We start from the raw sequence: 16,805 nt of genomic DNA on the forward strand, positions 1-16,805 counted from the left end.
TAATTTTTTAAAATTCTTATCATATTAAAATTTATAAATTTTTAGATATTATTCTAACCTGAGAAGTTCCTCTAAAAAATTAAATGATAGACTTTAGATAGTTTTCTCATTTTAAATAGAATCTCGAATATTTTTAATATAAAATTAATTTGTTTTATAAAAAAGAATTTAAAAGAGATTAATTTAATTTGATTATTTGACTTAATGAAGAATCAGAAAATTTAAAGTTAGAATCAGCATTTTTTATGAAAGGATGGCTAAGAAGCTGACGAGCAGTTGGCCTTAAACTTGGATCACTAAAAAACAAAAATAAAAATTTTAAACGATATAAAAAAATTTACACTATAAAACATAATTTTAGAAAATCTAATGCATCGCTTTTTATATTTTGTTGAATATCATGTGGAATTGGTGGAGCCAGGTGTTCATTTCCAACCTATAAAACTTTTTTAAAAAAATGCTAAAAATTGATTATTTATACTTTAAACATGACACCAATTGCTTCATCATCAGACCAGGGACGTTTCCCTGCAAACATTTCCAAAACTAAACAACCTAATGACCAAATATCTATTTTTGCACTATATCCTTGTTTTTGATTGTGTATAACTTCCGGTGCCATCCAAAAAATAGTCCCTTGCATTGACATATTAGAATCATTATCATAAACTTCTTCTATATTCAATGTAAAAAAGATTAATTATATATAATGTTAATTTACTGCTTTTTTTAGATATCCCAAAATCTGATATTTTGCAAATTCCATCAACATCTAATAATATATTATCCGTTTTTAAATCCTAAAAGTAATTAAAATGAGTAATAATATCGAATAGATGTTTACTCTATGAAGAATTCCCTGAGAATGTAAATAAGTTAACCCTTCTAAAATTTGACGAGTAAATAATTGTATTGTTTGTTGATCAATTTTTCCATATTTTCGAATACACCTCCCAATAGACCCGCCTGAAACATATTCTAAAAAAATGCTAATTGTTGTTTTAGTTGATTCAAACCCTAAAATAATAATGAATTTTTCATGGAATGCTAAGTAAAAAAATACCTAAATATTGAACAATATTAGGATGATCAAGGTCCTTCATTGTTTCTATTTCCTTATTTAAAGCATTAATCAGTTCTTTTTGATATTCATTGTCTTGATTATCTAAATTATGATAAAGTTTTACTTGTTTTACTGCTAACATCTCTCCAGTAGTTGCATTCATAGCTAAATATACCTCTCCATATCTACCTTTTCCAATCAACTTACCTTTTATCCACTTAAATGTTGCTAAAAAGTATCACTAAAATAAATATAATAACAATAATACATACGTGTTCTCTTTATGCTACAGGTTTTTTTAAAATTGTAATCATCTTTATCTTTATTCAATTTCATTTCTTGAAGCTTCACTCCCCATAATTTTGTACTTTTTTTTCTTGGAATAGGATTTTTATTTGTAATATTATTTTCATATTTTTTTTGGGACTCACTAGCTTCTTTTGCAACAATTTTGATAGATTTCATGCAATTTTCAATATTAAAGTTGTAATCGGAGAAAATTGTTCTCAAAAACACTAAAAATATGTCTGAGATATTATCTATGCCCAAAAAATCAATAAAATCAGCCAATTGATTAATTATAGGCTTATCGAGATCATGATTTGGGAAAAAGTCTTCCAAATTATCATAAACTACTTGAGTAGATGGCCGAATTTCCCATTTATCATTATAACAGAGATTCTTTTCCTCAAAAATATCTTTAGATAATGTTACTGATGATTTATATAAAATTGAATTATGCAAATTATTTTCAATATTTTCTGATTCTAAAGATGGTTTAGAAAATTTATTAAAAACGATTCTTTTTTTATGTGTATCTAATATATTAATTATATCTAGCGTATTCAATGGAGTATTTCTTTCTGATTTATAATTTGAAGAGTAATTCGTATCTGAATTATTTAATTCATTAGAAGTTATTTTATCGGCAATTTTTTTTGGTTTTACAGCCCAAAACATTTCTTGTTCATTTTCTATCCCACCAATAGAAACAGAATTGTCATCAGATAAATCAATAAATTCTTTAAATGCTGATTCTCTATTTATATCAGAAAACGTTTTAATATTAGATATCATTTTATCTTCGAAAAAACTTCTAGGAATATTTAATTTTAAGTTAAAAAAATCTGGAAATAATTCTTTTGATCCAAGTTCATTATTAAAAGAAATAATATTTTCTTTGCTGCATGAATTTTCGGATGATCCATATGTTCGAAAGATATTTTTATCATAAGAATCAATATCAGCTATTGAAATATTTTCTGTAATAGAAAATTTAATATTTAATAATTTCTGAATAATTTCCTTATTAAATAAAAAACCATAAATGTTCTTATCATATGAATAAGAATGCTGATTGTTTAATTCAGTAGAAAAAAAAAAACTATTTTTAAAATCACAAGCAATTCTTTTCAATTCATTTCCATTTGCAAGAATTAGATCATCTTTTTTTCCTATGAAAAGAATTAAAAATCTGTCTCTCTATATATTAAACTTACTATAATTTGATTTATTTTCGGTATTAAATAATTTTTCTATTAACTTTCTTTTTAAATTTAAAGGGAAAGTTTCTTCTAAAATAAATAAAAAATTTTTGGAAATACAGGATTTTCCTAGTTTTAGTTGTATTTCTTTAATATTTATCTTTTTTCTGTCATTAATATGATAATGTATATTATTTAAGAATTTTGAATATTCTGATAAATTGAAAACTTTATTTAATAGAGGACCAGACTTAATGTTTATATTGTTTTGATTTTTTTTTATAAAAAAATTATCTATTAAAATTATTAACATATATATACATTGAATTATTTATATCTCAAAATACCTTGATCATTCTTAGAAACGCTAAATAAATTCGTTTTTTTATTTTCATCCTTTAATTTTTCATGAAAATCTTGATTTCCTTAAATATAAACAGTTGTTTCAAAAATAACTTATTTTATTACCTAATCTATAATTTAAATCTTCAATTAATATAATATCATTATCGCTCCACTTAGATATTGGATTATTTAGTTGAATTTTATTAAACTCCAAATCTGTTTTTTTAGATAAAATATTTGAAAAAATTTTAAAAAAATCATTATTAGGTGTTGAATAAACAGGAATGATGTCATTATTATTCCTTTTATCGATTTCTTTTGAAGATAATTCTATAAAAAATTTTAAACTTCCAAGACTATCAGCATAAAATCTTGCCAAAACTAATTTTTCGTCATTCAATTCTTCTTCTAGTATATATATTAAAAATGTTTTTTTTTTCTAAAAAAATGTTTTTAACCATATTCATTGTTATAAATTTCAATAATAAAAATACGACACTTAGACCATGATTCTACAATTCCAAGTTTCTTACATAACTGTTTTCTAATGTCAATAGCATTTATATATTTAGTCAAGTCAACAATTATAAATGTTTGTCTATCTCTAGTAATTTGAACTATTTTAGTCAGTTTTAGGGTAAATTCACGATTCTTTAAAGTAATAATCTTTGGTATCCATAAACTTTTACAATTTTCTGTTAACGTGTTAAAAATATTTGACAATATCAAATTTAATTTTTTTGAAGTATTAATATTATTTAAAGATTTATTAGATTTGGTCTCCTTATTCAAAACATTGCATTTACACTAAATTATTTAGCATATGATAAAAAACATAAACTACTTATATAACATTTTGGTAATCTTTAGAATTAGAAAAACCCATAGATGTAATTTTCTTATGAAAAAATCTAAAAAATTTCCAATAGATATTAAAATAATAACTCAGATATTTTTTTTTATATAAAAAACTTGATTTTTTCTTAACATTTTTACTTTTATGAAATGCTGTTTTATAAAAATTAGAATTTTGAAATTGATCAGTTTTTGAAATAAGTGAGATGTAAAAAGAAAATTCCTCATCATAATCATTAATAACATAAAAAATAGATTTTTTATCAATAGAAGAATCAGAAAGCCCGAACTCGAAATATTCTGGTATTCTAAATGCTTCTAATAAATCTTCGGAATTGTATGTTTCCTTTTGATGAAAACTTGATGTCAGAAATTTAGATTCATTCAACAAATTCAATTCCATATCATTATCAAATAAGATTATCGAAGAATTATTCCATGAATTTTCTGTATATTCATCATATTTTAACATTTTATGTAAATTATTTGTTTTTTCAAATCTATGAAAGTCTTCCATTTTAAGATCATTATTATTTCTGAAGCTATTATTCCAAAAAATATAAAATTTCATTAATTTTTGATTATTATCTTCATGTAATTTTATTAATGATGAAATAATCAATGACTCAACAGTTCCTTTTTTGCATATTAATGAGGGGTTTTTTTGAATAAATAATTTCATATCCTTTAGATAATATTTTTCATTATTATCCATTGTATTATAATTTGAAGGTATATTTATCGTATGATAAAGCTTTAAATTTTTTCTTTGGCTTTCAAAAGGAAGAAATTCCATTATTCGAAAGCAGTTAAAAGGATTTAATAATGATCCATTAAAAATATTATTATCAAAAGAAATCTTTTGATTTTCAATATTAAATTCATTTTGATATAACCATTCGCAAATTTCTTTAGAACTATATATTAGTGCTTCTTTCATTGATATATTATTTTGAAGTAAATTTGTCTTTGTTTCAATTGGAATTTTAACCATATCCAAACAATTCTGCTTTAAATTATTCGTTTCTTCTGTATTTTTTATATCTTTTAAATGTTTCCTTAAAAACTCATCGCATTGCTTCAACTTCTTTTTTTTGATATACACATCCAAACATCTTCGATGCCGTCTCCAATGAAACACAATCTTTCTTTCCCCTGTATTTAAATCTTCTGATTGATTTGAAAATCCCATTTTCAAATATCAATATATATTATAAATTATACTAATTAATAGAAAAAAACCACTACAACCTTTTATTCAAAAATTCTTTTATTTAATCTCCAAAACCCAAAAAAATCCATTATTAGAGCATAACCATTACTTATTTAGTCATTACTAAACGATTTATGCATATTTCTGAATGAATATCATTCAGAAATCCTTCAAAATCAATATATTTTATTTTTAAAAGAATTCATTTTGTTTTTTATAAGAATATAAAAAACTAATATAGGGAGAATAGGCACAATTAATTTAAATGTATTTATAAAAAACATAATAAATTTTCATGAGAGGTGGTTCATGCTTGATGTTCGATCTTCATGCAAATAAAACGAGAAAAAGACTGAATATTTAAAATACATAAAATAATGATTTAATAGCTGAAATATATATGAAAACAAAAAATAGGTCTGAATTATGTATTTTTTTAAGAATTATAAATATTTATTTTTTTTACAAAAAATTAGTTATATATGTATATATTTGAGTAAATTATATTTAAAAAAATACAAGGAAATTGAAATATTTCGTTTCAGAATATTAAGAAATATAATTATGTTTTAATTTATCTAAATTTATTTAATTTTTTATAGATATATATATATATTATCCTAACTTTTTCTAACTACGTTTATAACGTCAAAAAAAAAGATTTTTTTAATTAACTTAAAAAAGCCATTAAGATCTTTTTTTTTTTATTTATAAGAAGTATTAATTGTCCTTTTTTACTACAATTTATAACTTACTCTGAATTTAAGCAAAATAAAATGTGAAAAAACGGTTAAAATAGGTTAATTTTGTACAAGATGTCTTTTTTCGCAAAAGATAAAAGAATTAGCCATAAAAATACACAAGAACCTACAAAATATGGAGAGGCTTTTTTATGTGATGAGGTTTTTTTTTTAGATTGTTAAAAAAGATGACTAAATAGCAAAGTTATCTAGTTATGGTGTTTCTAGTGGTATACGACTTGCAACATTTGATGCCATTCAATCTCTTCTTGCTATAGGTAATATAGATAGCTATGAGATTATTTATTTGAGATTTAAGATTATTAGCAACTTTTGATTCAAAGATATATATATTTAAAGAAAGAAATGTTAAAGTTCAATATAGTCTTCCGAAACATTTATTAATTCGGCAATTACTTCTTCACAATAATTTTCTTATTGCTATTGATTCTATAAATAATATATATTCTTGGTCTTTAGATAAAGCATCAACTATGCCAACAGCTGTGCATTCTATTCGAGGAGCTGTAACATGTGTCGGAACAGATCCGTCTATTGACTGGCTATTTATTGGACTAAAAGATGGAACAATTGATGTCTGGGATATCGATAGAGAATCTATTGCTCCATATAAAATTGGTAATTTATATTCAGAAAGATATGAAAAATTGCGCCAAAAAAATTGTAATTATGTACCATCTAAATCATATGTATCTCCTATTATATCTATTCAAATTCATCCTAAAGATCTTGGAATGATTTTAATCGGATATTCAGATGGTGCAGTATTATATTCTATTAAAAAAAATGTGCCTATAAATTTTTTTGAATTAGAAATTCCTCAAAAAATGCCAGAAACTGGCTCATCAGGAAAAGTTGTGATTTCTAGACCAAAATTAACAAGTTTATCATGGGCACCACATGGCTCTCATTTTCTTACTTCTCATCAAAATGGTTGTTTTGCATTTTGGTCTACAAAATCTGATAAACATCCTTTACATGTACGTACATTGGATGATGTTGGAATAGACATTTCATTAGGAGAGAAAACACAAAGTGATACGTCTCAGATTGCATATACACGCAGTCCAATTTTCTTTATCCTATGGAATTGCAATGATGATCTTGAAAATACAACTGTTTTTATAGTTGGAGGGAATTTAAATAATAAAGATTCCAAAGAATTAAACATTTTGAAATTTGGGCAATCTCCCTCAATGTCATCATCAACGACTGTTTTTAGTGATTATTATAGTAAGCCTAAACAACATCTTGCTCTATCACACTTTTTATCAAGCAATGTCGTCAATATCTGTATTTTTCCAAAAATATCTCCTCTATATCTTGGAAATTATAATACTGAAATGATTATGCTTATTTTAGCATCTGGAGAAATAGAATTATTAAGTTATCCTGATGGCATTTTTTTAAATTCCTTAAAATCACTTCCAGCATCACTTGAATGGCTATCACCAAAGATTCGTGATATATCGTTATCTTTTGTCTCAAAAAATACTTCTTCATTTGGATATAGAAAATATATAGAAGGATCTGATGATCTTTATCAAGGAAAGGGATCAATGCACCATAAATTATTCTATCATAATGAAATTATTTCTTCTGGGCATGATAATGGCATTATACGCTTGTATAATGTTACTCAAGATTATAAATTTCAGAAAATTCACGAAATATTTCTAGCTAAAGTTCTTAATCTTTCACCTAATATGATTAAAGTAGTAATTACTAAATTTTCTGAAATGTCAGATTTAATTATTGGATGCGAAGGTGGAGAACTTATAGTATATAAATTGTTTTCTCCTGATAAAAAAGCCTTTGAATTTGATGATTCATTCGTTTCCTCTGTGTTTAATAGGTCTTCAAAACAAAATGATAACAAAGATCTTAAATCAGACAGTTATATGAGTAATAAAAATAATGTCTTATCAAATAATAACAGAAATCAAAATAATCTTTCTGCTGTTTCGATTTTTCAAATACATAGAGGTTCTGTGATTTCTTTGAAGACAAGTAATATAGGACTGTATGACTTAAAAACATTTTTATTATATTTTTCTAATATATTAATTTAGTATAGCCTGTGGATATGAATTTGGAACAACCATTTTAATAAATACATTTACTCGAAATATTATTTTACAAATAGAATTAAGTGAAATAAAAGCAGAGAAAAAGAAATCAAAAACTTTTAAAGATGCTGAAGATAGCGAAGATTTTGAACTGGAAGTTGCTGTAGTTTTTGAGTTCACTACAGGGAAATTTAAAAAAAATGGTACATAATATTAATTATATATATCTGTTAATTAATTTATTAGATTCAACCGTTCTCTTTATAGTTGGGACATCATTTGGAAGATTAATTTTTTATAATTTATTTCTTACTAGTGAAAATAAATTTAATATTGAATATATGGGCGAATTTTTATTCGAAGGTGGTTCAATTATTAATATTATTTCAATATTTAAAGATACTATGAGGCCTTATATTCTTTATCCAAGCATTTTTGACAATTTAAAAAATAATTCTGTTTCAGAAAGTTATCTTATTATTGTAGCAGAGAATTCAGTAAAAGTACTTGATTCATGCTTTTTTAAGATATCGGAATATTTTATGGAAAAAAATGTGAAATGTGTTTCAGCTAATATTGTTTATCATGAAAGCATAAATGTAGCCGTTGCTTGTCTGATAAATAATAAAAAAGTGTTATTTCTTTCATTTCCGAATTTAAATTATATTTTTTCTGTTAATTTGCCTCATTTATTTATTGATAAGTATAATAATTATTTTAAATATATTTTTTTATAATTTTTAGATTAAATAAAAGTATTATTACAATACTTGGCGATATATATCTCTGGATAAACGAAATGGAACTTTCCCTTTTCAATCTTTTTGGAAATGGAATAAGAATTACTGAATTTCCTTCTGGTGTTCTTTATGATAATTCAAAAAAAGTTCCTCCTCGTCGTATGTAAATAAATATATTGTATCATAATTTTCATAGTTTTTAGCAACAATTTCAACGTGGGAATGGATAACAGGCACAAAATATATTACGATCGCTGAACTAGATTCATTAAGTATTTTTACATAGTCATTTAATGTTTTTAATTATCATGTTTAGTTGGTGGACCTGACCGTCCATTGCCTAAGAAACTTCTTCAGTCTTTAGCTGAACAGGAATTAAAAAATAAGACAGAGAAAAAAATACTGTCAGCAGGTCAACGAAATGAACCTACTGATTCATATGGTAATATTTTTGTTCAGACTACCGAAAATATTCGTGAACGAGGTAGAAAGATTTTCGGTGTTGGAGAAAAACTTGAATTCCTTGAAGAATCATCAATAAACATGCTTAAGAGGTTATTTGATTGGTTTATTTTGAATAGTCCTTATTTATATAGTATACAAGATTATGCAAATACTCAAAAAAAAGCTATAAGTAAACAAGCTTTTAAAACATCTGTTAAGACTTTTTTTAAATGAAATTATAAAATATCATGATTTATACGTATCAAAACATTTATAAAATACAAAACAATTTTTATAAATACTTGGAATTACCAAAAATCAATTTTGCATTATAAAATAACACAAATGCATTTATAATACACTATTTTTTTATCATTTGTTTTTCAATCGTTAGCCAAAATCAGATTAATACAATTAGCAATACCAAAAATAATTACAGAACGTATTTTCTTGGGCAGATAAAAACATTTAACATGATTTAGAGCTTGATGGCGCCTGAATAATCAATATGCTTTATCAAAATTAGTATTTATTAAAGAATAATAAATATAAATATTTACCTGGCTCTGATTTTAGCAATTAAGAAAGCTTCGGCTGAATCACCAAGACATCTTCGTAAACCTGATCCTCCTCCAGTAGGATAATCAGATGCTTTTAACATATTTATTAAATCTTTTCGAATATAAGAATTGGGATTTCTGCAGGAACGTCCAAGTATAATAAGTGAGCCACCTCCATAATACTTATGTTTGGAAATCTCTCGTTTGGCTAATGATAATGCATGTTGTAATGGAACAGTGCTATTAACTATTTCAAGACTTACACGAGATGAATGTTTCTGAAGAATAGAATTCATACATGTTTCTATGAACCTATCATCAAGTTCACTTTGGACTGAATTTTGTGAATCGGATATTATAGCACATTTTGTTTCATCATATTCTAATGGCATTTGTGACATCGAGACTTGTCGAGGAAGATCGCTTCGGAATTGCATATTAAAATGTTGCAAATGTGCACTATAGTTTTTTTTCGGTGCTATATACAATTATTAAAAAGGGAGATGTTCTAAATTTATCTTTACCTTCAAAGGAATGTGATTCTTTGGTGTTGGTCATAGAAAGACAATGTGGACTATTGGATATACTTTTTTCGATTGCCTTTATTCGAAATATAGTTACCGATATTGCAGGATTAGTAACTAATTGAAAAACAATATTTAAAGCAGCCCGATCGTCTTCTCCACCAAAAAATGGAAAAAATATATGATATCTACCATCACTTGGAGTTGAATTTTCAAACATAGTATTTGTATAAGATATAGTATCATATTGAGTAAGGAAGCTTGAAGATACTTTCCTGTCTAAATCAGATAGCTGTGGGTCGAAATTTTCATGCACTATATTTCCAGCAAGTCCACGATCTATAAGAACACCGATTCCACAATGCACACTATCAAAAATACTTTCTACATATTCATTATGTCTTGCAGTTGTATATTTTTGCACAAAAGAACTTGAAATTCGTTTAAAACTTTTCTCAGATTCATCAGAAATAGATCCATCAGTACTCCACGGTATAATTAAAAATTCTGCTCCAATTTCCTTGGCCTGTTCTATGACACTGCTAGAAAATTCTTCTTCTGAAGCAAATTTTAAGCTGCCAGATACTCGTAATCTGTTTAGACGAACAAAAGTTCGAAAAACATTCATTAATGGATCAAGCTTATTACTTTCTCCATTATCTGATACTTTTATGATAGCTGAAGTACGCTGTGTTAGTTCAATAAGACGTAATCCATGAATAGAAAGAGGCACTTCAATCTCCTCTGTTATATCTAACGCATCTAAACAGGTATTTGGCGAATGATCAGCCTTTACTGATGATACTGGGGAAAGAAGGCGAATAAATGCCATAAGAGGCGGAAGATGCTCTACACGATTAAGAACGACCATCAACTTATTAATTGTTATTGGGACAATAGAGTTGTTAAAAGTATTTTCATCTTTTGAATTAAATTTTGTTGATATATTTTTCCAATCTATTTTACCAGCACGCCATCGTTTTACTTTTTCACGATACCATAAAGGATAAAGAAGCAATACAGAAGGTGTTGTTAGAGATGTTGTTAGAACTGCATTAACAACAAACATGGTAAAAATCTTAGGGTTTATAATATTTGCAGTAAGACCAACATTAAGAACGATAAGTTCAATAAGACTAAATAAAATTATAAATATATTTCTTCTTCTAATTAAAAACAAACACACCCTCTGCAGCTCATGAGAATACCAATTGTAAAGGATTCCCGCCATAATAAGCCGTTTATACGGGCAGCTAAAGAGCTTCCTATAACCTTTGTGATAATTACAGTAAAAATAATACAAATAGTCCATGCCCAGGAAATCTTATCATTTAATAAGGTTATATCAGTTTTAAGTCCTGATGATGCAAAATACTAGAATAGATGTAAATATATAACAATTATATAATAATATGTATAATTTACCAAAGGAAGAAAAAGAATAGTAATAAGATCTTCAACTTTCTCGGTTACTTTTACTGCAAAATCACTAATATGAGGTATGATCAAACCAGCGAGAAATCCTATGTATTATATTAATTACAAAAGATAAATTCAATAAAAAACCTCCAAAAATTGGATGAACACCGATGATATCAGTAACAAATGCAGAACCTAAAACCAAAAAAAAAGTAATAGCTATTATAAATTCTGTTGGCCCATTTTCCAAACTTTTAGTTTTTCTGACCAATGCAATAAAAATAGGACGAATAATATAAATAAGTATTAGCACCCATGAAATTCCAAGAAGAAGAACATAGAGAGAGATAAGTCCACTTCCTGCATGAACAAGAGCAATTGTAAGTGCAAGAAGAACCCATCCTATCATATCATTGCCAACACCTGCCGAAAGTACAACAATGCCCACATTTTCTTGAAGAAGTTTCAACTCAGTAAGAATCCTAGCAAGTACAGGAAAAGCCTAAATCTAATATTAATTTAAAGAAGTAGGTATTTAATTATATAAAAATAAACCGTAATTGAAAAAGCTGTCCCAATAAAAATGAAAAATACTGCAAGATTTATTTCTTTATTATCATTGAATTCCTTATTTAAGCCATAAGCAACAGCAACCCCTCCTGCGAAAGGCAAAAGCAAGCTTCCAAGTCCTACACTAAGCGCAACTTTGAAATGCCGACGAATAACTCGAATGTCCACTTCCATGCCAACCACAAAAAGAAAAAAAACCAGTCCAATATTAGAAGCAAGATTAAGAATTACTAAGGAGTCTTTTGGAAAAATATGATTATTAAAATATGGAATTTTTCCTAATGCTGAAGGCCCTAAAAGGATTCCTGCAATACTAAAAAATTAATTGTTATTTAAAACAAAAAAAATATTACATCTCAGCAATAACTCGAGGTTGTTTCAAACGAGACAATGGAAGATGGAGTAATCTGCAAAATCCAATAATAATTATACACTAATAATAGTTAAAAATTTATTAAATTTCTTTTCTTTACTTGTATAATAAAGAGTGTTATTGGATTTTCCGGATTATAAGCAGATGGACTTTCCCCATTAAAAACGCCTACTCCCGAATGAATGGCCTCTTTACTTGTTCCCATGAACAGTTTTAAAGAAAATATCCTAATTAAACAAAAATTAGTCTTTATTTAATAGATAATAAAGGATATATAGATTATTTAGAACCAATAATATGAAATATATGCATTAATTTAGTTTTTCATGCAAAATAAAATACGCCTATTCTTAAATTGAAGAATATATATCCTTTTTTTATTATTATAACTTGTATATATCCTTTAATTTTCCGTATTTAATGATTTACTTGAGATATTAATACAACTTTTTGATATATATAATTTAAAAAAATTTCTCTTGTTAAAAAAACATACTTTTACAAATAATGTTTCTCCAAGAGATTAAAACTGCTTCAAAAATCTAGAGATTCCTAACAACTTATTTTTTTAAGATATTACTCTTTAATTGATTCTAAAAGAGACCACTCAATAAGGTTGTTTTATACTAACTGAGATGAAGTTCTAACAATAAATGTGTGCAGAATACTTTTTTAAATAAACTTCCCGGCAGATATTTCTATTTATATAAAATCCGGATTTTTAAAAGAAATACTGCGATCGATTGTAAACAATATTACCATGACAACCAACCCTAAAGAATAAACATGTTCTTAATATAAAAGAAATAGATCTAGTTAAAATGATATGTATATATATAGCTTTTTAATATAATAAATCTCGAATTAGCTAGAAATAGAGTTTTTAAATCTATATATATTAGATAAATTTATTGATATTAGTTGATTGATTACATGTATTTCGTGTTTATTGATAAAATAAATTATATGAATTGGGTAAAAAAATCAGAATGAATAAATTGACTATTTTTGAGATAAAGAAGTTTGTTTTTTTTGAAAATTTATATCATCATTTTCTGAATGACTTGTTTCTTCAAACGAGTCCTCAGAAGGAAATATAATAGAGTTTTGTTTATTTTCCAAATATTCTGTTGATAAAGATGATAATAATGAATCTTGAGCCATTTTAATATCAAAATTATTTGAACATGAAGCATATGAATCTAAAAACTCTGAATTAATACGAAAAAAGGTCTCTCCCCATGAAAAATATGATAGAAGAATATGTGCATATGATTGATAACCTAATTTCGATCAAAAAAGTTAATCAATAATAAAAAACAATTACCTGCAATATAAAGACATGTAGCAAGGGCTTCTGCACAATTAAGTTTCCAAGGACGACCATAATTAACAGAATTTGCTGCAATAAGGTATGGTACTATGTTTTATAGATTAAAAAATAAAAATTAGCTATTAAAGCTCGATTTACATGCTCTAAAATTCCTTCCTCTAATATATCTTGATGGGATTTCGTCTATCCTTTGCCAAGAACCTAATAATCTATCAATCTTTAACTTTTTATCTTTACTAACATTCTATCACTGCTACACCCATTTCTCTCAATAAAGGTGCATCTTCTTTAGATAAAAATAACTCTTTATCATGACTTAAATATATAAGCATTTAAAATAAAGATATATGAGATTTACGAAAGAATTATGCCATTCCATTTTTGCCCCATTTTCAATGTTTTTATCAACCCAAGACGTGCCATTTTTCTACCAGAACAACGCTTAGGATCGCAATGTCCAAAATCCTAAATTCCTCTAGATAAAATATGTCTACTATTGTATTTATAAACACACCCACATTGCCAATAAAATTGGGATTTTTTTATTTTCTTCTAATTCCTCTATTTTGCCTAAAATTAAGTCAATTTTTTCCAGAAAAAAAAGGAATCTTCAAAAGGGGTCTTCCTTCATAAGAATATGTTTTTTCCTTGTTTTTTATAGCTCTTTTTTCCCTATAAATCTTCTTTTTCATCTAATTTTTTTTGACGTCCTTAATAAGACTCGATCGACGACATACGGTAAACCTGCTTATATTTTTAGAGTATTTAGAGAGTTTAATAAGAAAATAAGGGGAATATCTCAACGTATATATGATGAATTTTCATAGAAATCCGTCAGAATTATTGTTTTATATTGGTTTTTCCTTCTTTTTCTTTTAAATATGACTAAGTAATTTGATAGAACGATCATGTTCGCCAACACTTGAAGAGCCCAATTTAGCATTTAATTTGGAGGTAGTCGATTTCATTAATCAAAAGAAGGGGAATATGTAATATTTTCTGCTTCTAATTGCAAGAAAAAAGGGCTAAAAATGATGTTTTTAGGGCAAGAGAAGCGGCAATGATGATTGTACGTAAAGTAAATAATAGAAGCTCCTTAGTACCAATGCTTGCCTTATCAGTGAGTAATATCTTATAATTAAGGTATTGTTTTTAGAGATTATAGTTATTGGATGTCTGTGTAAAGAATTGTGGATACCCATTTCATTTACAAGTAGCGACGAAAGAATTTTTAAATAAGTTAGTACGGCAGTTTCCTGAGCGTCCGCCGTATCGTTTGACACGTTTGCAAACGAAGATTCTTCAAATTATAGCGGAATGGAACCAAACTTTGTGTTTGACAAGTCGATATAAAGAAGATTTGATGAATATTCGTGATATGTATCGATTATTACAGTTTAAGGGTTAAAATGAAAGTAATATATAAAGAAACAAGCTCATTTAGGATAGGATATATGTTTCCGGAAATTCAGAATGATTCAGCATCAGTTTTAAATACTCCTGATGTTGCATTTTTACTTTCTTTGAAACACACTGATTATTAATTTATGATAGAATTTCAGATCAGCCGAGGAATTAGAGCAAGAAGATAGGGAGACAAAATCAGCAAAATTGCAAGAGCTTGTTCGAAGAGGAACTCCAGCTGATTTGGTAGAGGCAAACAAATTAATGAAAATATTAGCAGGTTATGATACAGGCATAAGAAATAATTATAGAGCAAAAGTAGCAGAAGATATTGAAAAAATACGACGAAAGACATTTTTACTTCAAGAGATGCTTAAAAAAAATAATAAGGATACAATATATAAAAGTGATATTTGTGAAGTAATTGTTCATGCCTATCTAAAAAATTTCATTTTAAATATCATCAGGATTTTATTTCATCGATAAAAAATGCGCAACCTAAGATTCGAAAGATATTGGAACAAGAAAAGAATGATACAGAAGCGATATCTAAACTTTTAGAATTAAATGACATGATCAATGTTACAATTTTGCAATATGGGAAAACCAACGAGGAAAAGGCCTTTAATGAAAATGGCGACTTAAATCCTATGTAATGTTTTAAGCATATTTTTTATATTGAGTAATCAAATAAATAGTTTAAATAATTCTGTAGAAAAAAAAGATATTCCGTTAATTGATTTTGATGATCATTCAAATCTTCATACGAACTCAACTTTTATAAAAGAGAAAAGTTCTGAATTGGATGATCTTCTCGGGCTATCTTTCGATGGGAGTTCTTCTGAACTTTTTAATGAGACAAATGAAAAAACACATGTTAATTTAAAATGTAAGTTTGTTTATAAATACTTACGAATGACTAATTTGGGTGAAGCTTTATCACTTATTGATGATAGTTTTGATTCTGTTTTAAATTCGAAAACATTTGAACCTAATATATCTTTTAATAACATACAAAATGAAGCATTTCATAATCATACAGCATCAGAATTTGTGTTTAATCAAATACCAGGAATAGGAGCAAATGAGCAGAAAAATATTAATATTTCTGTTCTAGATACTCCAGATCTTGTTATTCATTTTCTTATATCACGCAAAAATTCCTCATCAAATTCTCCCATTCTAATAAAAATAGGATTTTCTAATAAATCATTTACCGATATAATAAGTTCTTTAAATTTTCAAATGTCTGTTCCAAAAGTAAATAAAAACTTTTATATTAACAGAAAAATTTATTAACATTCTTTAGACAATTTTACTTAAAATGGAACAACAAATTGGATCTATTATTAATCCTACTCAGAGGAATGGTATTACACAATTAGCAACAATATTTGGCATTAAAGATGAATTGGATAATTTAAAATTAAAATGGAAAGTTTCATATTATCTTGGGAATTGTCCAATGGAAAAATCTGGTATGATTAATAAAATACCTTTTATTTAAAAGGAAAAGAACTTTTTATTTGTTTTAATATATTTTATAATCTAAATAATTCCTTTATTTAACAATATTTAAAGTAAAATATTAAGTATTAACGACAAAAAAATGGTTAAGATAAAAAATTATGTAAAAAGATAGATAGCC

At 26.1% G+C, this 16,805-nt stretch overlaps 5 protein-coding genes across 5 annotated transcripts; 2 read left to right on the forward strand and 3 right to left on the reverse strand.

Annotated features, from left to right (window-relative positions):
- Window positions 1-178: 178 nt before the first annotated feature.
- PNEG_02958 (hypothetical protein) lies at window positions 179-4,997 on the reverse strand (the record flags this gene model as incomplete). The annotated part of the gene is made up of 12 exons (XM_007876812.1): window positions 3,746-4,997; window positions 3,351-3,699; window positions 3,016-3,300; window positions 2,895-2,972; window positions 2,563-2,841; window positions 1,336-2,517; window positions 1,064-1,291; window positions 845-1,017; window positions 722-800; window positions 482-675; window positions 342-436; window positions 179-296 (listed from the first exon to the last, which is right to left on the reverse strand). Exons 1-12 carry the CDS (start codon window positions 4,937-4,939, stop codon window positions 179-181), a joined length of 4,254 nt encoding a protein of 1,417 aa, XP_007875003.1. The 5' UTR covers window positions 4,940-4,997.
- A 666-nt stretch (window positions 4,998-5,663) lies between these two features.
- PNEG_02959 (hypothetical protein) lies at window positions 5,664-9,374 on the forward strand. Its single transcript, XM_007876813.1, has 10 exons — window positions 5,664-5,677; window positions 5,728-5,862; window positions 5,906-5,978; window positions 6,028-7,744; window positions 7,794-7,993; window positions 8,037-8,493; window positions 8,535-8,689; window positions 8,734-8,802; window positions 8,847-9,084; window positions 9,127-9,374. Exons 2-10 carry the CDS (start codon window positions 5,776-5,778, stop codon window positions 9,206-9,208), a joined length of 3,078 nt encoding a protein of 1,025 aa, XP_007875004.1. The 5' UTR covers window positions 5,664-5,677; window positions 5,728-5,775; the 3' UTR covers window positions 9,209-9,374.
- Window positions 9,375-9,434: 60 nt separating this feature from the next.
- Window positions 9,435-12,633, reverse strand: PNEG_02960 (hypothetical protein). Its single transcript, XM_007876814.1, has 9 exons — window positions 12,521-12,633; window positions 12,401-12,480; window positions 12,033-12,360; window positions 11,625-11,979; window positions 11,484-11,581; window positions 11,245-11,432; window positions 10,059-11,194; window positions 9,535-10,012; window positions 9,435-9,485 (listed from the first exon to the last, which is right to left on the reverse strand). Exons 1-9 carry the CDS (start codon window positions 12,623-12,625, stop codon window positions 9,443-9,445), a joined length of 2,811 nt encoding a protein of 936 aa, XP_007875005.1. The 5' UTR covers window positions 12,626-12,633; the 3' UTR covers window positions 9,435-9,442.
- A 789-nt stretch (window positions 12,634-13,422) lies between these two features.
- Window positions 13,423-14,176, reverse strand: PNEG_02961 (hypothetical protein; the record flags this gene model as incomplete). Its single annotated transcript, XM_007876815.1, has 5 exons — window positions 13,423-13,703; window positions 13,748-13,840; window positions 13,892-13,954; window positions 13,995-14,068; window positions 14,112-14,176. 5 exons carry the CDS (start codon window positions 14,174-14,176, stop codon window positions 13,423-13,425), a joined length of 576 nt encoding a protein of 191 aa, XP_007875006.1.
- Window positions 14,177-14,566: 390 nt separating this feature from the next.
- On the forward strand, window positions 14,567-16,749 carry PNEG_02962 (hypothetical protein; the record flags this gene model as incomplete). The annotated part of the gene is made up of 12 exons (XM_007876816.1): window positions 14,567-14,609; window positions 14,655-14,742; window positions 14,798-14,873; window positions 14,919-15,156; window positions 15,203-15,258; window positions 15,308-15,577; window positions 15,625-15,809; window positions 15,856-16,046; window positions 16,092-16,417; window positions 16,467-16,635; window positions 16,668-16,685; window positions 16,739-16,749. The coding sequence occupies 12 exons, from the start codon at window positions 14,567-14,569 to the stop codon at window positions 16,747-16,749; spliced, it is 1,671 nt and encodes a 556-aa protein (XP_007875007.1).
- Window positions 16,750-16,805: the final 56 nt, after the last annotated feature.

This window comes from Pneumocystis murina (genome assembly GCF_000349005.2).
Source record: "Pneumocystis murina B123 chromosome Unknown supercont1.14, whole genome shotgun sequence".
In the NCBI taxonomy this organism is placed as follows: domain Eukaryota; kingdom Fungi; phylum Ascomycota; class Pneumocystomycetes; order Pneumocystales; family Pneumocystaceae; genus Pneumocystis; species Pneumocystis murina.

Bases quoted from the DNA above. Each gene is read 5' to 3' on its own strand.
- PNEG_02960 (XM_007876814.1), bottom strand. From the start codon at position 12,625: ATGGGAACAAGTAAAGAGGCCATTCATTCGGGAGTAGGCGTTTTTAAT. The intron at 12,361-12,400 runs GTAATATTTTTT...TTAATTTTTTAG, and splicing joins CCTCGAGTTATTGCTGAGAT to TATTGCAGGAATCCTTTTAG. The intron at 11,980-12,032 runs GTTTATTTTTAT...TATTAGATTTAG, and splicing joins GGACAGCTTTTTCAATTACG to GCTTTTCCTGTACTTGCTAG.
- PNEG_02959 (XM_007876813.1), top strand. From the start codon at position 5,776: ATGTCTTTTTTCGCAAAAGATAAAAGAATTAGCCATAAAAATACACAA. The intron at 5,863-5,905 runs GTTTTTTTTTTA...TAAATAGCAAAG, and splicing joins AGGCTTTTTTATGTGATGAG to TTATCTAGTTATGGTGTTTC. The intron at 8,690-8,733 runs GTATGTAAATAA...CATAGTTTTTAG, and splicing joins AAAAAAAGTTCCTCCTCGTC to CAACAATTTCAACGTGGGAA.